This window comes from Cordyceps fumosorosea (assembly GCF_001636725.1).
Source record: "Cordyceps fumosorosea ARSEF 2679 chromosome Unknown scaffold_1, whole genome shotgun sequence".
Taxonomy (NCBI): Eukaryota; Fungi; Ascomycota; class Sordariomycetes; order Hypocreales; family Cordycipitaceae; genus Cordyceps; species Cordyceps fumosorosea.
Window position 1 is genome coordinate 2,686,204 of NW_017387301.1, and position 27,132 is coordinate 2,713,335.

At 55.6% G+C, this 27,132-nt stretch overlaps 9 protein-coding genes across 9 annotated transcripts; 5 read left to right on the forward strand and 4 right to left on the reverse strand.

The window, feature by feature from the left end:
• Window positions 1-343: 343 nt before the first annotated feature.
• ISF_00869 (C2H2 finger domain-containing protein) lies at window positions 344-1,336 on the reverse strand (the record flags this gene model as incomplete). The annotated part of the gene is made up of 3 exons (XM_018844476.1): window positions 344-944; window positions 999-1,244; window positions 1,296-1,336. 3 exons carry the CDS (start codon window positions 1,334-1,336, stop codon window positions 344-346), a joined length of 888 nt encoding a protein of 295 aa, XP_018708926.1.
• A 6,385-nt stretch (window positions 1,337-7,721) lies between these two features.
• On the forward strand, window positions 7,722-8,597 carry ISF_00870 (hypothetical protein; the record flags this gene model as incomplete). The annotated part of the gene is made up of 1 exon (XM_018844477.1): window positions 7,722-8,597. One exon carries the CDS (start codon window positions 7,722-7,724, stop codon window positions 8,595-8,597), a length of 876 nt encoding a protein of 291 aa, XP_018708927.1.
• A 1,457-nt stretch (window positions 8,598-10,054) lies between these two features.
• ISF_00871 (Fungal transcriptional regulatory protein) lies at window positions 10,055-12,407 on the forward strand (the record flags this gene model as incomplete). Its single annotated transcript, XM_018844478.1, has 2 exons — window positions 10,055-12,185; window positions 12,250-12,407. 2 exons carry the CDS (start codon window positions 10,055-10,057, stop codon window positions 12,405-12,407), a joined length of 2,289 nt encoding a protein of 762 aa, XP_018708928.1.
• A 1,927-nt stretch (window positions 12,408-14,334) lies between these two features.
• Window positions 14,335-14,832, forward strand: ISF_00872 (hypothetical protein; the record flags this gene model as incomplete). The annotated part of the gene is made up of 2 exons (XM_018844479.1): window positions 14,335-14,515; window positions 14,585-14,832. The coding sequence occupies 2 exons, from the start codon at window positions 14,335-14,337 to the stop codon at window positions 14,830-14,832; spliced, it is 429 nt and encodes a 142-aa protein (XP_018708929.1).
• A 329-nt stretch (window positions 14,833-15,161) lies between these two features.
• On the reverse strand, window positions 15,162-15,521 carry ISF_00873 (DUF543 domain protein; the record flags this gene model as incomplete). The annotated part of the gene is made up of 2 exons (XM_018844480.1): window positions 15,162-15,356; window positions 15,441-15,521. The coding sequence occupies 2 exons, from the start codon at window positions 15,519-15,521 to the stop codon at window positions 15,162-15,164; spliced, it is 276 nt and encodes a 91-aa protein (XP_018708930.1).
• A 430-nt stretch (window positions 15,522-15,951) lies between these two features.
• On the forward strand, window positions 15,952-20,049 carry ISF_00874 (Nucleolar 27S pre-rRNA processing protein; the record flags this gene model as incomplete). Its single annotated transcript, XM_018844481.1, has 2 exons — window positions 15,952-15,960; window positions 16,021-20,049. The coding sequence occupies 2 exons, from the start codon at window positions 15,952-15,954 to the stop codon at window positions 20,047-20,049; spliced, it is 4,038 nt and encodes a 1,345-aa protein (XP_018708931.1).
• A 145-nt stretch (window positions 20,050-20,194) lies between these two features.
• Window positions 20,195-21,398, reverse strand: ISF_00875 (3-ketodihydrosphingosine reductase; the record flags this gene model as incomplete). The annotated part of the gene is made up of 3 exons (XM_018844482.1): window positions 20,195-20,989; window positions 21,068-21,199; window positions 21,285-21,398. 3 exons carry the CDS (start codon window positions 21,396-21,398, stop codon window positions 20,195-20,197), a joined length of 1,041 nt encoding a protein of 346 aa, XP_018708932.1.
• An 874-nt stretch (window positions 21,399-22,272) lies between these two features.
• Window positions 22,273-25,087, forward strand: ISF_00876 (hypothetical protein; the record flags this gene model as incomplete). The annotated part of the gene is made up of 3 exons (XM_018844483.1): window positions 22,273-23,997; window positions 24,053-24,480; window positions 24,556-25,087. The coding sequence occupies 3 exons, from the start codon at window positions 22,273-22,275 to the stop codon at window positions 25,085-25,087; spliced, it is 2,685 nt and encodes an 894-aa protein (XP_018708933.1).
• Window positions 25,088-25,481: 394 nt separating this feature from the next.
• Window positions 25,482-26,291, reverse strand: ISF_00877 (hypothetical protein; the record flags this gene model as incomplete). The annotated part of the gene is made up of 2 exons (XM_018844484.1): window positions 25,482-25,948; window positions 26,006-26,291. The coding sequence occupies 2 exons, from the start codon at window positions 26,289-26,291 to the stop codon at window positions 25,482-25,484; spliced, it is 753 nt and encodes a 250-aa protein (XP_018708934.1).
• Between the last annotated feature and the right edge of the window lie 841 nt (window positions 26,292-27,132).

A 27,132-nucleotide genomic window follows, 5' to 3' on the forward strand; every position in this document is an offset into this window, starting at 1 on the left:
CCTCGTGGAGTTGCAAAAACACTCTGCAAAAGTCATTCGCGTCACCGCTTCCATCCTCGGAAGCCGTGAGATAAAAGACACCGGGCATTCTCAGCAAACCGTGCACATAGGAGACCTCGGACTCCTCCAGAAGTAAGCAGAGAAGTATGAAACGATCAGAATGGATCCACACGCCTCTGCAATAACATCCAAAAAAATTGACCATGCCATGACCAGGAAAAGTGAATTGGCTTTATTCTCACTGTAGTCCAGCTTTAGGTCGGCGTCCTGATGATTGTGCAATACGGTATTGGGTAAGAGAGGGTACTTCCACACAGGTTGAGTGGTCCAGTTGCCGCTTTACTCAGTCGCCAGAGTTGTAGATCTTCTTGGAGTCGGCATCCCGCGGCAGCTTGTTGGAGGCAGACACGAGCTGAGAAGTGATCTTCGACATCTCAACGGAGCGGTTCTGCACTTCGGTGAGCTGGCTGATGTTTCTCTGGTCACTTGGCCCACCCATTCCCTGGAGAATGCCCTTGAGGGCCTGGTAGTGGTCCTGCCACTCATCCAGAAGCGGCTTGGTCGAGTTCTTGCGAGCACTCTGCTGCTGGGTTGGCTTTGTTGGCGCCTTGCGCTCAACAACGACAGGCTCCTGGACCTCGTTCTTGCGCTTGCGGCCCTTGGCAGGGTTAACAGCGGGGGCGGGGGCGGGTGCGGGAACATCGCCGACATCGTTGTGAACTCGCTTCATGTGATCGCGAAGGTTCCACTGTCTGGGGAACCCGTTTCCTTCCTGGGCTCGCTCGCAGCCTTCATGGGTGCAGAGGAATGGTTTGTTTCCGTGCCCATGTAGACCATGTGCCTCCCGCTCATGGCGCAGACGGCAAGCAGTGGAGGAAAAGCGAGCGTCCTCACAGCTGGGGACCTTGCACTTGTATGGCTTCAGATGAGAGTCGACGTATTTGCTAAATTGAAATGTTAGTACTGTGGTAATAGTAGCCCAATCAAGGAGGTCTTACTCATAGTTGCATTTAAGTTTCTCGGGTTTGTGGCTACAACCTGCCTGGCCCTCCCAGGGGCAGTGAAATAGGCCGTCCGCCCCTCGCACGGCATTCTTGTAACGGTGGTCTTCACGAGGCGAGTCCGACTCAACACTGCTGCGCTGCTGGTAGTTGGCAGACATGCCCAAGTCACCGCCAAAGGGCACCATGGTGTCTTGAACATCAGTGATGAGATGAAGAGGCTTGTTTTCGGGGCTGCCAAGACTGTGAGAATTGACGTCTGCAAAGCATATACGACGGCAGTTCGTCACATACCTTGTGGGTTCACCCATAAAAGTCATTGGTGAGTTTGCCATTGCGGCTACCCGCCACGGCTCATCGATCGTGTTCGGTGACGATGTGCGGGAAATGGAACTTGAGACGTCCCAAGAGCTGGAGGGAGAATGGGCTGGTAGTCCGTCCAATCCAATGCTGACCTGGGAAGGGGCAACGTTCATCGAGTTTATTTCCTCCACGGAAAGGGTGCAGTCGCCGTTCAGGCCAATATCAAGCCCATAGCCGGGCCAGCAGATAGGTGAGCCTACAGGCTCTGACATTTGGCATCCGGTCATGCTGTGCATGGCACCCATGACCTGGACTGTGTCATCCTGGAAACCTTGGGCTGCGGTAATAATGGGAGTAGGCTGCACGAGATGGGATCTGGCTGAGGCAGAAGAGCAGCCTGATGTGCTTGAGCTCATCCGAGACATAGCCTGGCTCTTGGAGGTTGGAACTGGTCTGACAGTATTCCATGTTGTTTCCACCGGCTGGTGGGCGTGAGCGATCCTGGCTCCCTTGGGTGTGGTGTGTCCGGAAGTAAACATGGATTCCTCAATGTCCGCATGGTTTATTGATCCATCGTGGATCTCGGTAAGGTACTGTGAGCCATCTCCTGGCAGGCACCACGACGGGCTTGTGAGGAGATCTGTGGAGCTTTCGCCTTGGGAAAAGGCAAAGAGGGCGGCTGCTGATGAGGCAGATGTGGTAGGGAAGCTGTAGTCGCTGTATTGGGTTAGTTCGGATGTCCAGCGCCTGAAGTGAAACGAAAGGAGAGGCGTTCAAGTCGCAAAATCCAACTTTGGATCTACTTCGTCGTTAGTTTTTTAATCTCAGCTGTAGGGGTGAGGGTGAATACAAACCATGCGGTTGAGTAAAGCCTTACTCGGTATAGGAAAGCAAAAACGCCAACAAGCAAAAGAGAAAAAAGCAATGAAAAGAAAGCGAAGTCCAAAGGTGCGTATCAGGGAGGCGATCAGTGGCAGCGCAATTTCAGAGATCCAGTGCAGGTTTGAGGCAGCCGTCATGTATGAATGGTGGTCATGCAGTGAAATGAGTCGGGGTGCAAAATCCAGTGGTGGCAAACAAGCGGCAACGAACGCTACAAGTTGTCGTGGCAGAGAGCAGTCCGTGGTAGTGTGATGATTCGGTTGCATGTGGCTCCATTTTGGGGTTCTTTTGAGTAGCAGTGCAACGATCTCCAGGTGATCCATGATGTCGGGTGACGTGGCGATTTCAAAGCAGTGTCCATCTCGGAAGCGCGAGATCATTTACCTTTGAGCAGTTGATACAGTGATAATATTCAGAAGTAGTCAAACTGCGAGTCCCTATCCGTGGTCACGGATTGGATGACCCGATGCTTCAGCGGCGAAGGAGCAATGGGCTTCTCCAGATGAAAACGGTCCTTGTGCAAAGAAAAGAAAATGGTCCAAAAGAGTCCGAGTGCTGGTTCATGTCCAATCCCAAATGGCTTGATAAAACAGTGTCCAGGAGAAATGCAAATGCAAAAGAAATCCCGATCATAGTCCAGGTAGTCCATATCCGGTAAAAATCCAAGTCCTTAAGAATGTCCAGGATGAACGCGTAGATGAACGCAAAAACCAAGCGAGGAGCTCGCGGGCTAAGATGAGATCACTCGTTCGCTCAAAAAAGAAGACTCACCGTAGGCAAAAGCCAGTGTAAAGAAAGATTTCATTGATTTTGAATCCCTTGTCCGGCTCGGACAAGGCCTGATCCAGAATGTTTGTTTGTTTATCCAGGTGGGAGAAATCCAGTGTGGTTCAAGGTATCCATGGTATCCAGAGGCGCAGAAACTGAAATGATCCGAGAGTGCAAGAGAGGCATATACGCAAGCGCGTGCAGGCCAAAAGGAAATGAAAGCAAGTGAAGGAGCAAACGCAAAAGCAAAATGGATCCCGGAAATTTAGAAAAGAAAACAGTACCTGACAAGCGACTGAGCGTCTTCCAGCTCAGATTTGATGAAGCGAGGCATGGCTGCCGAGCGCGACACAAAAGCAACTGTCATTATATCCAAGGGCAAGGATAGAGAAATGGTTACACGAGTTTCCACAAGTATTGCGGACCTTGACTCGCGATGTACAGTGCAGTCTCTCTTAGTCAACTGTAGCACGGCCTTGGTGAGGAAGTGCTTGCAGGAAAGAAGAGTGAGAAGTGTGGTGGATAATGAGAGAAGAGAAGCAGGTTTTGTAGGCAAAACTTGGTTGTGTGTGGCAGTGTATAGTTGGGCATGAATCTGAGAGGGAAAGAGAAGAAAGAGTTGGGCAGCAGGGTGAAGGGGGGGCATGCGCTTTTTTAACACATTCTGAAGGAGTCATGGCTGTATTGAAAGAGACATGGCTTTGTCAACACGGCAAGTCACATTTTGCCTTTGCCAATCAATGTGCGTCGAGAGAACCAGGTTCCGACGCAGGCAGGGGCTGCATGAAGTTCTAGTGCGCAGTGGGAGCTGGCTGAGAGGCTGTGATAGGCTGCCGGGGCAGGGAGGGCGGACACAGGATGGCTGCAGCAGGGTATCATGGCTTGGCTTGGTGGAGCAAGCGAGCACTCAAAGACGGTGACGACGTGACGAGAAAGAGTGTCTGCTGCAGGACAACTCATCAGTGCAGCGCCATGTAGCCACACAACCACACCAGAAGGTGGTGGACCGGAAGAGCGGTGATACTGGACTGTCCATACGGGAGCGCCCGCGCCGGTCGCCTGCGGGCCGCTCATTAGCTGGTGGCTAGCAGGAGGAAGGCTGAGCCAATCATGCCCCAGAGCGCGGAAGAATGGCTTGCGGGAAGAGACGAGAAGGTTGTGACATGGCTGCAACACCATCAGCAAGTCAGCATCGTCGGCGATGAGCTTGCACATCCGTCCATCAGCCACGTCGACAGCTCGACAGGACAGCTGGCCAAGGGGGCAGTCTGGACCAAAGGTGCGCGGGCCGATACGGCAGCTGTCACGCTGCTTCAAGATGCGAGAGTTGGGCGCGTGGTCAGTTGACCTGCCGGCTGCGGGATGGTGCAGAAGCCGAGCATTCTTTCTCGCAGCCTCATTTTTGGGATCTTTTGTTGGGGTGCTTGTTTCCTCCTATTTTTGCTGTCGTTTTTGATGTCGTTTTTGATTTTTCGGTAAGACGCCAGGGTGTGGTGGTGTGGATGATGTGGCCACCATTATTATTAGCCAGTCAGCCAAGAGGCTCTTGGCAGCATAGTTGGTGCTCAGTCTCTCGCAAGCTGATGTCGGAGCAATGTCCACGTCGACGCACTCTTCATCAGTATACAGGATGAGCTCGTGATTGCTGTGCTTTGCTGCGAGCCAATCCCGCGTTTCGGTTTCCCACGCCATGATCATGATGTTGTCCCCATCACTTTGTCTCGTTGGGGAGAATGGGAATCAGGCAGATGGCATGCGTTACATGTACGGCGGCTTCCGACAGCTGGATGCGGATGGATGCAGAGGGTATCTTCTACCGGAGCATGCGGTGATGGGATACCGAGGTGTGGTGGCATGCGTGTTGTTAATTGAAACGTGCCTCGGAGGAAAGGGACAACGACGGGTGTGGGTGATGAATGCTGCGGCTGCGGGAAATGCCGTGATGTGCGATGTTGAGCGGGAAGGGAGAGTCTAGACGGCGTTTGCCAGGGTCAACTGCAGATGTGCCTTGCCTGACTGGAGGATAGGCTGGCTGGAGACTCCCGGGTAGGCCGTTTACACTTGGACAGGTAACCAACCCTCGCTCGCTTGTTAGCTACTATCCGTAATAAGCTCAGGTACATGCGTCGTCTTTCTGTCCGCTTGGGTAGGCCAGGTACCATCCAATCGGTACATGCCTGGGGCATCCAGGACTTCGGACAAGTTGTAAACGCTCACCGTGCCGCCTATCGCCATGGCTCGTCAACCGGACAATGCTCAATCGCAGGTCACGCCGGCATATACACAGCATGGTAATAGCCCGAGGCTGTCGCAGAACCCTTGCCCGTTTGAACGGAAAATATCTCAGGTCTCGTTTCAAAGCTCGAACGCAAAACAGACAGTGGTGTGCATTATTGGTGTCACCCTGTGTCTTGCGACAACGTCCATCTCCCATCTCCCAATTGTCGTGACGCGCCATTTATTATATCGACCCTGCGCGTGCAGGCCGGCAGGATACCCGGATGCCAGCATTCTCACCTGAGTGCCGGAATCTGAGACCTACTGCTCGCGGAAAAGAAACGTCTCGTCACATCGCACTTCCCTGGGCTGTTCGCTCCTTGGGCTGCCACTGCCATCATCATTCTAATCATATCCCCAAACTCACCCATCTAGCTACGCTCACCAGACGTCACACTGCAGCCCTCGCATCGTTGCGAAACCCGAGATTGCTCCAGGCTAGAACAGTGTCAAACTGGACCTGTGTGGACAGAGCACTCGTCGCGTAGCCAGTCAGATCACCCGAACCATCCCGCCGACGGGCGTTGGCATCGCGCACCACGCACCACGACAGCCTGCGCTCGCGCCGCCAGATGATGCACCAGGCAAACCGTCGTCATTGAGAGCCAATCCCAGATCGGCGCTGATTATGGATATGACAACACAAGCTCTTCAGACGCCATCTCCTGCTACGTAATTACGCATTCTAATCCGCTTTCGCTTCTCGCTAGCTCGCCATATCTCGGCTCTTGGTGGGACTGTGAGGCCCTCTGGCCCCTTGCTGCCCAAGCAAACCCTTTTCCCCCCTCCTCGGCACATCTTCATGTGGTACACCGCCTTTCACGCTATGCCCGCAGTCCTCCCCACGCGCTCCAGAGAGAGGGACGCCTCGACGCCACCAAGCAGGAAAAATACCGTGGTCATGCTCATTTTACCTTGGCCAGGTTCAACGGCGTCGTTTCCAAGAGCTCAGTTCCTTTCCTCTCGCGGCGGCCGGCAACGGGCTGCTGTCTGCTATCTCGGAACAACTTGCCACGCCCGCCATACTCACTTGAGACTGTGTGCCAGCCTCGCTTGCAAAAAAAAAAGTCAATCTCGCCATTTTGTCAGGGCTCGTATCAACGGCCTGTTGAATGAGACCAGCTCATAGCCCCCACGACGATGCCTATGAACAAGTGGATCGTTGAGACTCTGCTGTGGCAAAGTTCCCACCAGCGACTCTTGGTCTGATCCAAGGGAATGGTCCATGGTCCATTGCACTTCCCTACCAGCGCTTGAGATTGCCTCGACATTGCTGAGCCTATCCCCTGCGCCGTGTCCCACCTGCAAATCTCCGCAATGCCCCTCGCTCGCACAACATCTCTGACTTTCTCTCTCACTGCTAAACAGTTCTGGGGGCGCAAGGACCCAGGGCAGGGCTGGCCAGCCCATCACATCTGTCATTTGGCCAGAAATGCTAGCCCTGAGTCGTGCCACCAGCGACGTGTCGACTGCCAAAAGGGCAGTTTTAAAACGAGTTACATCGCCCGCTTTGATCCACCATCCTGCCTCGCCAGGCATGTAAAACAATCTCAAGGAAATGCTCGTCGACGACGTCCAAGGTTGAGAATGCATCTCGCATCGTATAGGGGGAAAGGGGCTCTCACATCTCGCCCTCAGACGCAATCTGCCGCTGCTTCCATCTTCCTTCCGCACATTGTTCCATCAACGAGCGCCTTGAGTTTCTTTACTGGCCCATTGGGCCACTAGCCGACCGGCACTAAAAGATAGTGTGTGATTGTTACCGCTCACTCGTCGAGTTGTATAAGTCGGCCTAACTTAAAGCTGGCTTCTCTCGGTCACCTGCCCAAGAGCACCACACCGCCATCCGGCACACTCAAATTATAACTCGACGACATCGTCTGGCGAAGGATCTCGGCCGTCCAGGAGTCATCTCTGCCCTTCAAGCTCTGTGAAAGGTCGAGTTATTCCTCTCACATTGTTTTTGTGGTCAATGCCCGACGTGGCGGGCGCTCCCCGCGGACTTTTTGGCAGTTGCATCATCTCCAAGCTCCTGGACTCAGTGAAAACCACCATTTCTTGACTTGGCCGTCCGGATCCTGGCTTTCCCTGTTGCTATTCACGTTTCTTTTTGCTCCTTTTTTGCTTTTTCCCGTGCTGCTCCGGTGGTCGCTCTTTACCGATTGAGCTCTGCAAGCATGGATCCTGCACAGATGGCTCGGCCGACTATGATGTATTCTGGCTCGGGTCCCGACTCTGGACCGTGGAACCCAAGACGGAGGTAGGAGCTTCCCGAGATGCCACAACACTTCGCGTGCAATTGCCATGCGCCTTCCCTGACTGACCCTCGCCCCCAAAGCAACTTGCCCAACTCGAATCCGCACGACTGGCCCCGGGATGAAATGTACTCGACTTCGAGGTAAGCTTGCTGCTCTCTCTCCTTTGCCTTCTCGCCTGGATATGCAAATTTCGCGCAGCCGATGGTAACACTGTCTTTCCGGATCCTCAAGTATGAATAGCTTTGGCGCCGGCAACACGTATGCTCCTCGCACGGAAACGCCGTCGATGGGCCTGCCAGGCTTCATGCCACCACCACAGAGTGGGCTGAATACGAACCAATTGCCCGCATACGGATCTTACCAGAGCTCCAAGGCTTCATGGGAGGCGCAAGAGAAACATTCCCCGACAGAATCCGTGGATGATATCCTGGCATCGCCGAACCTGTCCGAGTACTCGCTGGAGAACGGAGCCGATTCCGCCTATACCGGACGACGATCCAAGCCAAATAATGCCAACGCGAACGCCAACCCTAGGAGCCGGCCCCAGCGTCGTCCCTCTAACCGTGATGAATTTGACGGGCCTCATCAATTTCTTCAGCGCCCTCCTCCAGAGGTCATTGCCATGCAGGAGCGGGAGCTGCCTCATCTTCCGACAAACCTCCATGTGCAGGAGCAAGACATGGTGCTGGGCCAGGTCAACGATCGCTTATCACAATGCGCCTACGACTTTGTCGCCAAATACCAGTTCCCTATTCCTCTGTCGCAGAACATGCGACCGGTCGAACGGCCGCAGGATCGAGAATGGACCGAGTGGGTTTATCTGCTTAAGAGACTCGCAACTAAGCGACGGATTCCTGCTCGCGTCTTGTATAATGGTCAAATTAAGCAGTTTGTGACCATATTGGAAAATTCCCTGGAAATGAGACACGCCTCGAAACACCAAAGCCGACCACTCAAGGACGACAGGAACATTCTGCAGCTCATTTCAGCGGGCATTCAAGTTGCCAAGATACTGCGAGATGCATCGGCAATGGACTATCTTGACCGTCTGTACATTTCGACCGAGAAGCAGATCCAGGAACGTACTGCGTCGAGGTTTCGACCTTAGTACGTCGATGCCAACGACCACGGCCACTGGGAAACCTGACACGGCCAAATTATTCACGTTTTTTATAATCTTGCCTTGGAAACATACAGGCAAAACTTTTGACAGACAATACGTTTAAACAAGCGCCGCTGTTACGGAATGAGGTGCCGACCGGCGCAAATCATCAGAGGAGTCTCCATCGGCTGTCGAGGTGGGATTCAACGTCTTGCGAAATCCCGATGAGCGAAATGACATTCTGTGGCTGCCCGAGCCACACTTTACCTGCGGCATCTTTGACACAGCGTTGGGCTCTACTTCTGCCTCGAGCCCCTTTGCAATTTTTCTTTCTTCACCTTCATCCGTCGCACCCTCTTCCTGCCGAGGACTTCTTTACTACGACCAGCGTTTTATTTGAATGGCCATGATGAATACAATGAATGCAACACAGAGCAAACTATCACAGAAAAGACCCTTTCACGAGCATAAGATGGCAACGTTGTACCGTGTTTGGGGCATGGGAGGGAAGCAAGTCTGGCATTGGGCCTATATTTTTTCCCGCGAGTTGTTTATGGCGTTAACCGGGCTAGAGTCGAGCGGTTTTTGTGTTTTCAATCTTGTCTATCTTGTTGATAGCTTTGCGAATATACAGTATTAAAGTAGCAGCTGGAGCCCAACTGTACCTGTAGAGCCAGCCCAATGATGGGGTGACAAATGAACTGATCAATGGTCTGATGGGAGCGACGGCTCTTACTGCTTCGGTAGGAAGAGTCAATAGGATAATGCCCGTCAGTTTACCACCTATGATGCTTGTCCAGGTTGAACGTATAGGTAGATAGTGTAGCGTATGTCTGCCGAGTATGCCTCACTAGCCCCCGCCTCGGCGTCTGAATAGGTACGATCGCTTCGCGAAGAAGCAAATAGTTAACTAACTATAAATGCAATCCCGAAATGGCAACAAGCCGAGTTCCAGGACCGCCTCAGCTGCTGGAGCGCTCGGTATCTCTTTGGCCAGAGGAACGCCAACGGCGCGGGTGCATGTGGGCGTATAACGGCTTGTTAGTGGGCAGCCGTGCCATTCGGTGTTTCTTTCTGGTTAGCGTCCACTGTCACTTGCATGCTCATTTTCTCTGGCCGAAGGCACTTTCTGAGGCGCTGCTGCCTGGGACACAATGTCGCGTGCTGAACCGACCCTTTTAATGGCTTTTGGCCTTTTCCATCGCATCCAGGAGCGGCATCTTACTATACGTGGTTGCATCGACGCAGCGCAGTCATCATCATCACTACGACGACGACTAGAGTAACGACTGGCAGAGTCCACTATTGGCTGATTACACGACACGACCAGCGTTTGCTGTCTCCCGGTTGACGCAGTCGTCCCTGGAAAACAAGTATTTTCGCAAACAACTTCAAGCTGGGGTGCTAGAGCGTCTCGCATCGACTTGCCTTTGCCTTCCGCGTCGACCAGGCAACGCTCCAGAATGGCGTCCGTTTCCTCCCACAACGGCTCATCGCATCCGTCGCCCTATGACTTCGACTCCAACGGCGACACCGACGAATCATGGCAGTACATTGACTACACCAGCAGCGGTTCCGCGCCAGGATCTGTCGGGTTCCTGCCCAGCCCCGCGAGCGGCAGCCTGAACGGATTCGCCATCATTGGCCACAACACCACCACCACCACGACAACGTCTCCCTCGCTGCACTCAATGTCGCCTGGACCGCCACCGCTCGGGGAGGGCGACCAGGCGTTCCTCCCGCCGGCCACGGAGCTGCCCTTGGGCGGCGCGATGGAGGCCGGTGCCTTTGCGATGACGACGGCCGGCGACTTCATGGCCGACGGCATGTTCATGACGCCGCAGGAGTATCTCTTTGCGCAGGACGCCCTGTCGGAGTGGCGGCCGGAGGCGCTGGGACTGCCCGCCGGCACGTCCGGCTTTCAGATAGATGCTGTGCCGGCCATGAGCCAGGCGCAACATCAGCCCCCCGAGCTTGCGGCCGCGCCGAACCTGGAGCTGGGCGGCTTCCAGCAATTCCAGCTGGAGGGCACGTTTGTACAATGGGATCCTCATGGGCCTGGGGCCCCGTCACCGGGGGAGGGCCCCTCGATGACTGTGGCCAAGTACATGTCGTCGCCAAGCCAGCACAGCGTCGGATCTTCCAGTCCGCGCTCGACCGTGTCGGTCAAGTCCGAGGGAAGCGGCAAGACATCACCCATTGCGATTCTGAAAGTCAACTCTGGGAGGATCGGCAAGAGCAAGGCGGAACAGGCGGGCAAATTCCACATCGTCACGCCCAACTCCATCTCCGCCAGCGCCGGCCGGCCCAACCCCTACGAATGCTTCGAGGCGATGCGGACGACGCAGCGCGGCCGCAAGGGGCCGCTCGCCAACGCCACCAAGGAAGACGCCCTCCAGGTGCGCCGGCGCGGCGCCTGCTTCTGCTGCCGCAGCCGCAAGGTCAAGTGCGACACCGAGCGGCCGTGCAAGCACTGCAAGAAGCTCATGGTGCAGGTACCGCAGGTGGTCTGCTGGCAGTTTCAGGACTTTTTGACGATTTTATTTCCCGACTTCATCAGCGCCCACTTGAGAAAGGACGAGATGACCAAGTTCTTGCGGGACAACGTGGACGGGTTCCTCATCGGAGGCGCGCCGCAATCGTGTTCCGTAAAGCTCTTCTCCGGCGCACGATTTGTCACGACTCTCGACATCGAGGCCAAGTTCTTCACAGCCAAGACGTGCGACGTCTTGCAACACTGGCACCTCAACTCTGGCAGCAACGGCGTCCACTTGGACTCGAACGGCTCCGCGCCGATTGGGCTGGACATGACGGGCGGCAGCGGCAACGGCGGTGGCGGTGGCGGCCAAAGGGACGAGGTGCGGAAAAAGGTCAAGGCGTACGTGCGGCAGCTTATCGAGGAGCCCGTGTTCGCGGAGCAGGTGACGGACTCGCTGCGGTCGACGCGGCTGCCGGCCAAGATCCTGGCCATCGCGCAGGCGTACGCGCAAAAGACGGACTGCGCCATGGTGAAGAAGGCGCTGTCCATATACGCGATCCACTACGTCATGACGCGGCACCTGTGCCTGACGAGCGACACGGTGCGGGCGCTGCAGCCGTCCGGCTTGGTGCCGCAGAACAGCCGGTGGGTGACGCCGCGGGTGCTGGCGCGGCAGGTCAAGTCGCTGGCGGACGAGGTGTGCGCGCGTGAGATGCAGCAGCTGTTCGAGCTCTTCACCAAGGCGCTCAAACCAAAGTATCGGCGCGAGTGGGCGCCGAGCCTCGTGGCGTTCCTGGTGCTCTGCCTGTACATGGAGGCCGTGGAGACGACGACGGACAACTTTGTCATCTCGCAGAACGCGGTCAATCAGAGGAACGGCGACGCGCCGTCGTTTAAGCGCTCGTTCGCGCTCGACATGTGCCGCGAGGTGGAGAACATGCCGTTCAAGCAATTCGCGTACCAGTTTCACCACATCTACCAGACGCACTCGCGGGACCCCAACACGAAGCCGTTCAACCCGCTGTTCGACGACAGCTTCGCGGCGCAGAGCGAGCTGGACGGGCCGGCGATGGAACTGGTTGCCCAGCTGCAGGACCTGTATCAAGGCGAGGACTGTAAGTGAGGAGGGTATCGATAATAGGTGTGACTGTGTTTGCTAATCGTTGTGTGCGTGCATAGGGCAAGATATGCAATTCCTGGCAGACGACGATCTGCTGCTCAACAGGGGCGAAAATCCTGCGAGTATAGACACAGCTCACCTCTACACGGGAAGACTGGTGTCGAAATTCTTGCTATCCTTCCTGGACGAGGACCGCATCTTCGGCGGAAAGATATGAGGGAGGGACGGCGTGCATGTTTGGGAGAGTGTACTAGAGCGTTTGTTTTGCTTTTTTTCCCACCTAGATTTCAGACATTTGGCAACGGCATGGCCATGTAGAATGCAACGATAGATACGATACGATATATATACAGAAACAGAAACAACAAAATGTTTGTCCGATTTTAGTCCTGGTGCCACACTATACTTCTATGGCAACAGGGTGGAGCGGACTGGTTGTCTAGACCAGAGGTTTGTTCTCCCACTTTCGAACGAATATGTAAAGTTGACACGCTTGCGCATTGAAAACGCGAGGTGTAGGCATTCTGTGGGTTTGCTTGCAAGGGCACGAGGGAGGCTACATGTGTTACCAAAGAGCATTTGCTTACCGTTTGTGCAAGAGGAAGCCGAGGTAAGAATCGCGCTCGACGATCCCTGTTGGGCTACGAGGAGGGAGTCGGCTGGATCTGGACAGCAATTCCACCTTGCGAAAGATACACACCGGATCTCACGAGTTCAACGAGGCGACGGGGCGCAACACGGAAAAGGAAACGAGTGTGATGATTGTGAGGAAGAGAAGAAAAGAGATCTGGTCTGGGAGAAGGAGGAAGAAAAACCGTTCAGCAAAAACCCAGCCAGTGAAGTGGGTCGCTTGCACGTGATGCTCAGGAGGCTTGCGGGAGGGTCCGCAGTGAAAGAAACCTTGTGCCTGACCAAAAGTTCTGTCCCTTTTTTTCTCTTTTCTCCCCTTCTTCTTTACACTTTTTATACGCACGATTAATCAACCGATAGTGACTTCACCAACTTGCTGCCGGTCATATTTGCGTGCCAGAAGAACGGGCTTTCTCTAACCAAGGGAATTTTTCTTCTCTTTTTCGACGAGTTTTCTTTTTCGGCGATTCTCATCGGTTCGGGATGGAGGGTCCGACATGTTCCCATGGCATTTATTTCTTTCTCAATCCACCGCGTGACCAACTTGTTCGGCCTGGCCTCTCAGTAGCTCGCGTCTTTTCTGGCAGGTCTTGTAGAGTTCAGGTATCCAGGCCTACCTAGGTTCTGGATTCTGTCATTGCCAGTACTAGTTCAGTACTTGGGAAGTAGGTACAGTACATACATAGGTAGCAGATGGCTCTGTTGCCCTGCGAATACCGAGGCTTGCCGTGATGTGCTGTGTTACCTTGGGACTGGCTGCATTTTATTGTTCGCGGTCTTTCACAAGCCTCCTCCTCCCCCGCTTCGTCATGTGCGAGAAATGCCCTTCCAATTGCCGGTTTGGCACGATCTGATTGGTATCACCATTGGCTTGTCTCTTGTACGCACTACTGTGCTCGTACATCTAGCTCGCTGCCCGATGTGTCTCGCGAAAACCGGCAAACTTTCTTAGACACAAGACGGCGGGGAACGTGAAGTACTATTTGGGTATCTACCTCGCGACTGAGGTAGTGTTTATTAATTTGTCGGTATACGTACCTGTAAAAGTAAATGTTTTAGAGTTACATGGACAAAGCTACAGCCTGCCTAGGTTGCTAGACTGGCAGGCACATGTAAAGAAATGCCATAAAGGTTCCTGCTTCACGAACTTTGTACGAGTGATGCCGCCGCTCCTCCCCGCCTGGCTCTATTCAAATAGGAACGATACCCCAAGAAATACTTCGAACTATCCGCAACGCATCCTACGAATTTCTTCTTACCTTATAAATTGAAACATCTCTCCTACGCTTGTCTCTCCCAGACCCTTGCCTAACTAGTACTTACTACTACACAAGCATCTGTATTAGGTACCTACCGACCAGCCACCAGCTCCTTCACCGACTTCAGGGACCGACCGGGGGAGCCAGGCCACACATTTCTTGTCGCCGTGAAAATAAAGACACGCGACTGGACCCTTGTTTGTTCTATACAACTTTTCCCCTACTCTTTGCTCTTGTGCAATTCCACATCAAATCATGTCAGCCATCAACCGGTCATTGGAGGAGAGCAGACTCGAGATTATGATTCTCGCCATCGGCGTCCTGTTCCTGGTCTCCATGCTCGGCCTCGTTGTCTTCATCAATCTCCGCTTCAAATCCTACGACGAACCCAAGCGGCGGCACGATGACTACGTCTATGATGAAAAGCCCCGGTTCAGTGACAAGTGGGAGTCGTCATAGAGCGGCCTGCTCCCGGCCGGGACGGCGAAGCCTGACGATCACGGAGACACCTTCGCGGAGTCGGTCCGCCGTCGCAGCGCCTCGCTCGCCGACAACGGCAAGACAGAGCTCGCCAGTCTGACACGCCGCGCCACGCTGTCCGCTTCGGCCGACACGACAGCCAGCGGTCCAGACGTCAAGCCGCAATCGGAGCAGAGGCGCTTCAAGCTTGTGCCATCTACCGACACAAGTAACCATCACCTAGACCAACGAAGAGACGAAAACTGCGTCGTCTGCAAACGACGCACGCCATGAAGAAACTGGCCAGAAAATTGTTATGATATGACTGATACCACTTGGAAGGGGGCAAAGGCAAGGAGTTGAAAAGGAATAATGGTTATAGCCACTGTGTCATCGTTTTGAATTGATTTGGAGACGGTCGTGCAAGTTCGAGGGTCTTGTTGTACATTTAGAAAAAAAACTACCGAAGTTGAAAGTCGCCCCAAGCGTCGTTGCTCAGCGTGAATGTCCGTATGTCGAGGATCGTGTGTATCGCTTGCCGGCCCTTTCCCATCCCTAACCAACCTCTAATTTTGTACATGCCATGTATGGTGTCCGAGGCGGCGTATCGGCCCCCAGTTCGTCTATGAGCTCTTCTTGAGGTCGCGCGCGGCTTGCTTCAGGTTAAAGTTGCACTCCTCGTATGCGCGGCCGGCACCGAAGCCGGCGCCGATGAAGGCGGGCCAAGCTCTGCGGCGGAACAGGATGACGGAGAAGACGACGCCGAATCCGAGGCCGATGCTGGACTTGACAAGGAGGTTCGAGAGGCAGCGGTCCCACTGGTTTTTCATCGCGACAACCATGTTAGCGTTTCTGCGTCAATTCCTCCGTTTGGATCCTGCTCGGTCGTGCGGTCTGGGTACCTTTTCGTTGAGGAGAGTCTCGCTCACGGGTCGGGAAATGGCGCTCGAGGGAGCCGGGGCGGCGGTGTTGGATTCGGCCATTGTGGATGAAGGTCTGCAGTCGGGCGCGAGAGACGTTAGAGGAAACACGAGGGAGTTTATTGGGCTGTCACGCACCTATATGTAATGCAATTGAGCTGGGCAAAGGGGTGCGCAATGGGAGCTCGCTCACAAGCTTGGTTTCAATGACGGGACTTTGGACGCCAAACCTGACGAGAAGCAGCCGGCAGCCTGTTTGGCGTCCACACCCGAAGGCGGTGGGCAGAGCCTATTTCCATTCTGGGACGGCCTGAACTGGCAGAATTTGGAAATTTTGGGCTTTCGACTTTCGCATGTGGGGGCAGTTTTCCAACTACCAGAACATTTTCATAGCTTTGCATTGCAGCTTTGCGTTTTTGTGTCTCTCTCTTGCATAAATTTGGTGCTTTGGGGAGGAAAGTAATTGGCATGTATTGATTGGGTCCATGCGATCATGACAATGGTAGGTCGCGTCTACAGCTGTTGCTATAGAACAGCAGCAAACTAAGACTCTTTTCAATAGGACGCCGACGATCTCATCAAGATTGTACGAGGACTGGACCAGAGCGGTCCAGGCGAGGATGGAAAGAATTTGGATCTCCTATGGTCCAAGCTAGTCGCGTCATCGGATGAATCGTTCCACGCCGCCGAGGAGAGCACGCTGCGATGGCTGCTCAAGGTCATGAACGGCAATGCGACCACCGCCGAAGCCATGCGCCGCCATCCGCTGACCTGGACTATGCTCGACTGCGTATTCGCACGAATCCCCCTTTTCTCTCTCGCCAAATCCCTAGCTGATCGAAAGTTCGTTGCGGTCCTTCAACAAACGCTCAAGGACATCTCGACCGTCGCCGGCGACAATACCGAGCACACCGCCACCAAGAAGCGAAAGCGATCGTCGCCAGCGCCGTTCGGAAGCGACGAGACGAGACAGCCGCACGGCCGCCTTTCCACTGCCAAATCACTGTTGAACACGCTCAAGTCACTACTGGACCGTCTCGACGACGCGACGGCTACGACCGCCCGAGACAACATTGGTGCTGAGCATATCAGGTCCTTGTTCTGCATGTCGGCTGTAGATACGGCTGCGCTTCTGGTACCCGTGTTTTCCGTCTGTCAGCTCCTTATCGATACTGAAATGTACGACACCGAAGGCGCCGAAGAATGGGTTGCGGTGGCGTCGTCGCTTTGGAGCTTGCATATGCAGGGCGACGACGACATGTCCAAGGCTGCTGGCCTGCTGTTCACTACTCCGGCCTCCATTTTGAGTGATTTAGAAAACTTATCGGGAAAGGGCCCCAGCAATGCACCAACCACGCTCAAGTCGAAATGGAGCGCGGACTTGCAGCAGTTCCTCCAGCGCAGCTTGATCCTTCCCTGTCGAACGACGTTCCTAAATCGACAAGATTTTGCCGCCATTACCGTCGCATTGGGTGCATCGGAGGAAAAGATTCACTTTACGGCACCTTCACTGTATTTCCTGGCCACAAGGTCCTCAGACACAAACGCTGAAGGCGAGAGGCGCAAAAATGCAGTAGAATGGATGAAGCGAGTGTTTGAAGAGATTGAAAAAGCTGTGCACGACAACCCAGACCGCAACGCCCTCATCGAACTCATACTTCGCCAAGCGATCGGAAACTCTACACCCGTCGACGTGAAAAATTTGCGAGAGATTGCCCGCGGGTATGTTTTGGAGCAGCGGCGAACAGACTGGACACTGCTTGGTAGCATCGTGACGTGCGACCCTGCAGTATTTCAAACCAGTGGAGACGGCAGCGATCTACTGGTGTCGATTTGCGACAAAATTTCAAAGTCTACTTCGAGCGAGTCGCAGCAGCCAATCGCTGAGGTCCTGGGCGCGATACGACAAAGCTTCGTAATTCGACGCGATCTCGTAGCGTTTCTGCAGCTATGGTTCACAGAGCTAAGGAAGGCCGAAGAAAAGGGGCAAGCGAAGACATCGCCTTGGTTCGGGGAAGGGCCAAAGCACTACAAGGGCAAGTACTTGCGCGACTTGATCGAGAAAGAGTTGAGCGCATCTCAGCTTTCCGAATTTGTTGCCTGGCTCGAGTCACAACCCACACAATCCAGTCCCAACTCCCTTTGTGCAATCAATGACACTATATCCAAGGGCTTGAAACGAGAGACGTTTATCGACGCGGTTGACCTGCGGCTCTTCCAGATGACATGGACGGCTTGCGCCGAGTTGGCTGATTTACCGGCTAGATGGCGCATCAGCTCAAAAACAATGGCATGGGCAAAACCAGATGGGAGAACTGTCGTATGGCAGTCGTTGAAGGACAAGGTCAAGCAGACTCTAAAAAAGGGCTCATTAGACGCCGAGGATACGTTCGAGTGTTTCCGCTTCTGCTATAGTGCCTGGGATGCTTTAACGACAGATGCTGATACAGTCAAGGAGCCAACCAAGCTGATACAGAACTTTTCTGAGCGCCTCGCCAAAAAAGTCATGTCAGAATCTGCAATCCAGAAAATCACAATCCTGGATGGGGCTGATGCTGAGGTCTATGCCTTTGACAATCAACTGCCAGCAGCTTGCTACTTGGACGTCTTCCTTTCCGGGGGCAGTCGATTCAACCGGTTGTTCTCAATGTCGAATGACACTGTCCCTGAGCCGTTGAAAAATGCGATAACAACCTCCGAGCTTGCTACCAAGGATAAGCGGGTTCTTTGGCAAAAAGTATTCTCTAACGACATAAATCTCAACGAGGCAAAGCTTGCGAGAACGCTGGTTGATCAAGTTATCGACGCGCTAGATCAGTTGGGCAAAGAAAAAGGCTGGCCGGGTAGCGACGCGACCCTCATTATTCAGATTCTGAGTCGCATTCCGCTCGACAGTTTTAATCGGTGGCAGCGCGAAAAGATCGTCAACACGCTGAATAAAAGCAGCGGCAAAATGATCAAGTCTCCAGAGAAGACGCTTCTGGCTTCTTGGAAACAAATACTGAGCCTGGTAACCAAACTGATGGCGCGAGCGACATTCTACGACGGGATGACGTTTGATCATCTTGTCATACTGGCTGAAGCCGTTTCTGTCTGCATGGCAAAAACTTCTACTAGCGACGAGGAGACTTTGGAGATGATTGAGCGCTTCTCTCAGATGGCATCTTCCGTTATTCGCCAAATGGCGGATCAGGTGGACGAGAGAAGTACAAAATACTTTGGCGAGTGCTCTAAGTATATTACTGCGACGACCACAAGCAACTTCAAGCAACTCCATGGTCTTCATTACTCATTAATCAAGTCATTGCTTTCCGTTGTCTCACGATCACCAAATACGCAAAACAACGATGAGCTTACCAAGCTCGTTGCTGAAGGTCAAAGTATGCTGGCCAAGGCCATCATGTCTGTCATCAACCCTCTCATTACGGCCAAGGCGCTTCCATCCGCGGCCTCTTCGAAAGAGAGACTTGAACTTCTAGCGGCAACAGACGCCGCGCCCTCCGCTGCTCCGCTTGCACAATTCTACAACGGCAAGCCTGCGCCCCTGCAGACGTTTGCCAACAACTGCAGCAGTAAGATGGTAGAGGGAGATGTTCTCGCTTGGAAAGTCCAGATTCTATTGCGCAATGAATTGCCTGCCGCGTTACAGCTACCAGCGCCTAAGACATTCGATGCGCTCTCGCCACTCCCACGGAAGCTTCAATCGAGGCTCCTATGCGACTTGACAAACTCAATCACGAAGTCTCTGAGAGTACAAGAGAAATTAGCGTACCTGCGAGACCTTGTCGATGCACTGCGCGCCGGCTGCTTCACAGATAGCCAGACCCTGGCAATACAAGAAGTGGTAAGCCAGCTTGTTAGTTCGCCAGAGTATCAGGGCAAGTTTGAAGGCTACGACCTTGCCGCAGCCTACAGTGAGATTGTCACGCTGCTCAGCAAAGCCCCGGCGCCGGGCAACGTCAGTCTGTGCCGCACGCTGCACTCCCTCCTCGAGCGAAAACCGCAGGCCGTCAGCCAGTGGGACGTGGAAGCCACGCTGAGCACCATCTGCGAGCTGTGTCCCGTCCAAGGGACCGGGGGGTTGCCGTATGTCTGGCTGTGCAGGCTCACCGACGTGATCATTAAGAAGCACCGGCTGCGTCTCGAGGGCCACTACCACCTGCTGCTGACCGTGCTGCAAGCGCTGCTGGAGCGGCTCGTCGTCGGCGAGACGGGCGGCGCAGGGGACGCGTCGCGGGAGGCCAAGGCGCACGCCTACGCGCGCCTCATCACGCTGGTGTGCGAGCCCACGGCCGGCGCCGTGTCGCGCACGCAGCACCAGAGCTCGCTGGACTCGGCCACGGACGTGGCCAAGCGCTCGGCGGGCCGCCACATGCACCTGGTGCTCATGCGGTACGTCCAGCTGCAACTGACTGAGGACGTGCCGCGGCCGCTGCGCGAGGCGCTGGAGCCGGCGATGAACTCCATCTTCGACATCACGCCGCCGGAGGGGCGCAAGATTCTCAACGATGCCATGGACGCGAGCGGGCGAGCCATCTTGCGAGAAATGTTCAAGCGATATGTCAAGTTTGGGAAATGGAGCGGAGTTTAAAAAATAGTGGTAGTAGAAGGGAAAAGGGGGATGTACATGAAGCATTATGATATACAAATACTGTTATATAGATATATACACGCGTGTGATGGCCCTTGTTGCGCCAATTAGGGATTCCGTTTCGTTTTGCAGTCGTCTTTCTTTTTCACTCTTGGGTCTTGGCGTATGTGCTCGGATGGCCGTGCTTCTTGCCAAAGTTGCGCACGGTGCTAAGCTGGTCGTGCTGCACGAAAATCCAGATGAGCGGCACGAGCCAGGCGCCGAGGGTGTCGAGGAGCCAGCTGTTGCGGAGGGAGCCGCCGATGACGCCGAAGCGCATGAGGTGGCCGAGCCAGTTGACCACGACCATGAACTGGCCGGCCTCGAGGCCGCGGATCGCCGCGCGCGCCACCTCCTCAGGCGTCTGCTTGGGGTCGGCGGCCTCGAGCTGGCGGGTGACCTCGGGCTTGGTGCGCTCCTCGGCGACGAAGCCGGGGGAGAGGATGGTGCCGGGGAAGACGACGTGGACGCGAACGTCGCGGCCCGGGTAGAGCAGGACCTCCTGGGAGAGGGTGTCGGCGAGGCCGCGCAGCGCCCACTTGGAGGGCGCGTAGCCGGCGTACCCGGGGATTGTGTAGAGCGCGGCGGCGCTGGAGGTCATGACGAGGTGTTTGGGCGACGAGGTGGTGTCGGGGCCGGGGGCGAGCCAGGCGCGCAGGATGGCGTGCGCCATGTCGGCGGTCCCGTGGAAGTTGATGTCCATCTGGCGGCGCAGGGCGGCGGCGTCGGTCTCGATGAAGAGCTTGGGCACAGCGACGCCGGCGATGCACCAGACGACGTCGGGCGCGCGGTCGCCGTTCCAGGCCGTGGCGGCGGCGACGACGGTGTCGGCGTACGAGGGCACGGAGACGTCGGCGGGGATGTAGTGGAATCGCTGCGTCGAGGGGTTCTTGGCGGCGGCCTGGGGAAAGGAGAGGGCAGATCGGTTAGCTATGGCGGCAGACAGGGCGCTGCAGGAAGATTGGGAGGGACAGCGTACCTTGACGGCCTTCATGGCGTCTTCGAGCTTGGCCGCGCTGCGTGAGACGAGGATGAGGTTGGCGCCCTTGGCAGAGAGTTGCGTCGCCACGGCGAGGCCCATGCCCTCTGATCCGCCGGTAATCAGGACAGTCTGTAGGAGAAGAAGCGGTTAGGACATTTGTTGCGTTGCAGCCGGGTAGACGGCGAGAATCCAGGGTCCATGGGGTATCCCTTACCTTGCCGTCCACTGGCATCCTGTTAGCACCAAAGAGACCCATTGTGTTTGCAATGACCAGTGTTATGGCCAGCGTGACTGCGACCCAGAGAACCGGCGACTGCAGCAGGGCCATCCAGGGCAAGAATTTCGGATTGGAGGTGATTGCTTGCTGGATGGTGTAAACGAGGAGGGTTTGTCGTTGGATGTTTGTTGGAGGGGAGCCTGGAGCTGCCGAATTTAGCGGCCGCGCCAGAGCTCCCCGCTAAAAATAAACCGCCAGCAGCGCGGCTGCCTTGCTCAACGTGAATTCAAACACAACGAATGCAACGCACTATAACATCCTGCACATCGCCTGGCGAGCTATCAGTGCGGGCTGATCTACTGACGACTGATTTTTGAACTGGATGACGTCGTCAATTCATCAATTTTCAATGCGCTGACGTCGTTATTCCACGCCGCGCAAGAGCTTGGCAAGTTTGGAGTCGGGACGCGACGACATGGCAAGCGGCGGAGCAGACGAGCTGCAGGTTCCGAAATTTGGCTCGTTCAAATCAAAACAAACGCAAGAGAAGCCCAAAGAGACGGAGGAAGGTCGGAAGCGAGACTCAGGCCGCGACGGGAAACGGCGGTCCCACCACGACGACAGGCGGGAGCGGCATCGACGAGATGGCAGCAGAGAGCCCAAGAGACGAAGAGAGCGTCCTCGGTCACATGAGCGCGAACGTTACACGGACAGGGAACCAGTCGCGCATAAATCGGCCGCGCGCGCATCAGGGCCGGAATTGTACGTGGTTGACACAAAAGGCGATCCTCTCATACGAAGATACGGAACGCTAGACAGGTCAAAGGTACCTGCCTACTATCGTGACGGTCATGGGCGAGTATTAGGGACTTCTGGTCGACTCGTCATCTATCGTGATGGTCCCATCGACACTTTTAGTCTACGTATGCCGGGAGAGGGCATAGCCCGGTACAGAGACCGAGATGGGCTCCGTTCGAAACGGCCGATGGCTCACCCGCACCCCATTTCGCTTAAAAGGCGCCGAGTAGCGCCAGCAGCGAAAGAGGAAGAAGAAGATGATGATGAAGGGTTCTTATCTCTGAGGATCTCCAAGAAGCAAAGCCGGAAAGACGACTCTTCCGATGACGACCAAGGGCCCTCGTATCGATCCATAGAAGGCAAAGCCAAGCCCAAAACTGACGACACTGATATGGACTCGGACTCGGACTCGGATGCCTCTGAAGACGCTGACTATGTAGAATCGAACAATCCTCTTCAGTGGAAGTCAATCCAACTCACGCGCCGCGTCAAGGAGAACCCGGAGGATACAAACTCGTGGCTGGAACTGGTTGAGCACCAGAACGAACTGCTGCGCGCCAGCACCGCAGAAGGCACGGCTCCGGACAACGAATCCCACAGTTACAGCGAGATCAAGGTCTCCATGCTGGAAAAGGCCTTGCAGAATGCGCGAGACCCCGCGGACCGAGAGCGCATCCTCGTGCCGCTGATGCGTGAGGGTGCCAAGGTCTGGAGCAGCAAGGTTGCGGCCAAGAAATGGGCCGAGGTCGGCAGCCAAGCAGACTCGCACGGCCTATGGCGCGTGCGACTGGAGTTTGCCATGACGAGCATTGCTGACTTTGACTATACCATCGTCAAGACGATGTTCGTCGAACGTCTGCGCCATGTACTGTCCAACAACCCTGAGAGCACCGAAGCCTATCTGCAAGTGATTGAGGTTTTTCTGCTAGCGACCAGATTTGTGCACGATTCCGGATACAAAGAGCTGGCGGTTGCGGCGTGGCAGGCCCTTCTGGAGCTCACCTTCTTCCGACCAGATGTCCATGGCGCGGCTGTGTCTGTGCCGGACTCGTTCCAGGAGTTTTGGGAAAGCGAGGTAGCGCGCATTGGCGATCTGGGCGCGTCTGGGTGGAAGCACTACGTCGAGACTGGCGGAGAAGACGAGCCGCCCGAGCCGCTACCAGCACAGTCCATTGCCGCGACGGCCGCGGCCCGGTCGAAGAACCCGTTCACGGCCTGGTCGCAGCTCGAGATCGAACATTCCAACGAGGCCAAGCTACCGGCGAGGACCATGGACGATGGCACGGAAGAAGACCCCTTTCGAGTCGTCACGTATACCGACGTTGAACCGTTCCTCTTCATGATCCCGCTGGCCCTGGTCTCGAGCATCGGTACTTCGCTCTTCGATGCGTTTCTCATCTTCTGCGGCTTACCACCTGCTTCATCGAACGACTGGGCTAGAACGCTCTATAAAGACCAGCTACTTGCTCCCGTCTGGGGCGACGTACCAAGCGTTGCCATCGGCGCCGGGACAACGTCAGCGTTGCAAGACGATGAGTCCATCGTGCGCAGCCCGCCGCTCTTCAGTCGGCCCTACAGCGCCTTTTCGATATCGTCACGTTTGCTATTCCCTGGGAAGGAGTGGTTCTCGTATCTCCCGTCGCCATTGTCCGGCACTTTGATTGATAGTAGCTGGCTAGAGGCCACGCTCGGGCAGTTGATCTTCTCCGCGGGATGCGATGAGCTATCAGAGTATTACCTGGCCGTTTCCTCCGCACGGGATCCGTCCTCTGTGAAGAAGACGGCCAAGAAACTGCTGAGGCGAGGCCCGGAGAATGCCGCTCTGTACAACGCGTATGCACTCGCGGAGCATTCCCGTGGAAACAGTGATGTGGCAGCCAACGTCATCGAATCGGCACTTGCATCCACCTTGGTGAGTTCCGCCAGTGCTTTACTATAGGAATTGACGAATATTAACACAAGAGCAGATTTCAAAGCAAAGCAGCCGCCTTCGGCTCCGTCACACGGCGGCCTGGATGGCACTAGAAAACGGACATCTTGCCTCGTCCAAAAAGGCCCTTTGCGCCGGGGACGGTTCGGAGGCGGAGGCGGAGGTGTCCTTTGCCGACGTGCTCAAAGCGAGCTCAGCGTTTTCAGGCGGCATGTCGGAATCCTTGTCTGTCGGTGACGTCGAGTCTGCAGAAACGGCGGCAGAGTGCCTTGTTTTACACAGCTACTTGACTAGCAGCGAGGCATCGGAGCCCATGTCACTCTCGCAGGGCAGCATATCGGCGGCCATGCAGACGCTAGACACTGCAAGCCAAGAACTGGTGGTGCGCGGACACGGCGGCAGTCCCGCGTGCGAGCGGCTCGTCCAATTCGGCGCGCATCTTTTGTATCTCCACGCCGCAAGAGGGTACGTTTCTGACAGCTGTCGCTCATACACACATCTTAACAAGGAAACAAACTAACTCTCTTCTTCATCGTCCAGACCGCATCGGCGAGCTTATATTCGGGGACAGATGCGCAAGCACCTGCGCAGCTTCCCCGGCAACGCCATCCTGCTGTCCGTGCTCGAGTGGTCCGACTCTGGGCTGCGTGTCGTGGACGAGACCCGGCAGCTCCTCCGCGACCACGCAGCCGAAGGCGGCGGCGTGGGCGGCCAGCTCCTGGCCGTCCAGCACGAGCTCCTCCGCCGGGGCGGCGGCGCGCACGCGGCGCGGGAGGCATTTGAGCAGGCGGTGCGCAGCGACGATGCCGGCCGGGCGAGCGCGGCGCTCTGGACGTGGTACGTGCGGTTCGCGCACGCGCACGGCGGCGCCGCGGTGGCGGTGCTGTACCGCGCGCTGCGGCACTGTCCGTGGGCCAAGGCCGTGCTCATGGAGGCGTTCCGGACGCTCGCGGCGGAGATGCCGGAGGAGGAGCTGCGGTCGGTGTACGGCATGATGACGGCGAAGGGCCTGCGGGTGCACGTCGAGCTCGACGAGGTCCTGAAGAGTCGGGTTGGTGAGGGCAAGTGGTAGATGGGGGTGAGCATCTGCGCGGCGGACGGGAGATGGGACGATGTTTTGAATATACTGCGGCAGCTGAGGACAAGCATATTTATCATTGCATGCTAAACAAAAACTATCGTGACTCCGACGTATTTGTGATGGCATGACTATGTAAGTGTCTATATACATGTCTCTCCGTGGGTGTTTATGTGTATAGTCATGCGGTATAAGCAAGTGTATAATGACAGGCGGCTTTCTCGTGCAGTATGTATAAAAGACAGAAAGATATCCAAGCTCTTTCCAAAATCGTGTAAATCGATCAAACGTATCCGTAACGTTAAAGACAGAACAAGCGGCTAAGCGTACGCTGGCTGTGTTAAGTGTGTGGGTGAGGAAATGAAGAGAAATGAAAATGGCAGCGCTTTCATCTAAACATCTTGGCGACGCCGTTAACAAAGCCGTTAGTCCAGTCATCGCCGCCACCGTGGCTCCTAGCGCGGCCGAGGCCCTCAAGGGCGTCAAAGGCGCTGCCGCCGTGGCGGGAGTAGGAGTCGCCGCCGAAGCCGCCGCGGGAGCTACCAGCGCTACCGCCACCGCCAGCCATGCGGACGGCGTCGCTCACGAGGCCGAAGCCGTCGCCCGACGCGGCGCGCGATGCCATGCCCAGGGCGCGCTCGAGGGAGGGCGGGATGCGCAGGCCGAAGCGGGCGAGCAGGGCGGTCAGGGCGCCGCCGGTGACGAGGGGCATGATGACCATGAAGAAGACCTTCCAGGGGTGGCGCTTGAACCAGTGTATGAGGTCTCGGATGAGGCGCTTGAGCTGCTTGTACGCGCGCTGCATGAAGCCCTTGCGCGGGGAGCGCTTGTAGTACGAGGAGCGCGAGTTGCCGCCTTGTTGGTGTCAGTGAACGTGGTTGCGTGCGGGGGAGGGAGAGGGGGAGCTGTTACCTCCAAAGGAGAAGAAGCTGCTGCGCGAGGTGTTTCCGAGGGGCATGCCAAAGAAGGAGCTGCGCGAGGCATTGTGCTTGCTGTAGGAGGAGTCCTTGCCAAAGAGGTCGCTGACGAAGGAGCCAGCGCCGCGGTCACGGTCGCGGTCACGGTCGCGATCGCGATCGCGGGAGTTGGAGCGGGAGCGGCGGCGCTTGCTGGTGCGATGGCGCGAGGAGGAGCGACGGTGGTTGCCGGTCGAGGCGACCGAGAGGGCGTCGGTGAGGCCGGGAGGGAAGAAGGGCATGGTGTTTTGGGGGGTCCTGTTTGGCGTATGTGTGTGTGTGTGTATACTTGTGGATGGATCAACAGGGAGGAAGGAGGTCGAGCGTCGCTTCAGGAAAGGCCGACGAGTGTTGATGCGCCGTTAAGCAGAGTCAAGTCTCCGATGTTGCAGCTTGCGACACCAGAGACGCACCGAATTGGTCCGCTGAAGGAAGCTGGTGGTGAGGCAAGTCTTGGGTGATTGTGTGTGACTTGGTAGTTGCCGATGACATGTGAAGGGAGGCCGTTTTTGTATCGCAAGGCGGAAGCCGTGCCTTTTTGTTCGGTTATAAAAAAGGGCAAGCAAGACAGGCTAGGGAGGATGCAATTGCTCAAACAGAAGAAAAAAACCTGTGCGATGCTTGTCGGAGATGGAGAACGGGTTGTCGTGCAGATGCAAGATGCAGGCAAGAGGAGTTGGTACGAGTCGGGGCCAATCCATGGCAGTTGTCTGTGTCTCTCTGCCCAGAAGTGGAGGGCAGCGGCCAGTGCCAGTGGATGGACAGTGGACTTGGCTGACTTGTTCGGTGATGAGGTGCAGCAACAGCACCTGCAGGTGATACTAACTGGTAATACCGTAATTCGAGTGGCTGGGAGATGGGGATGGGCGGGGGAGGCTGGACACTAGCAGGTTTCGCTGGGCAAGAGTACTGTGGTCTGTTAGTGAATGGGATGCAATCTACTGCAGGGGTTGTCGCTTTTCCCTGTGGGTGCAGCGAGCCGAATTATACATTACATGTAACAGATTACGGAAAGAGAGATGGTTAGTACAAATTAGAAATGCTAAATATAGTAATCTGTAGGAACAGGAAGGGAGAAGCAGA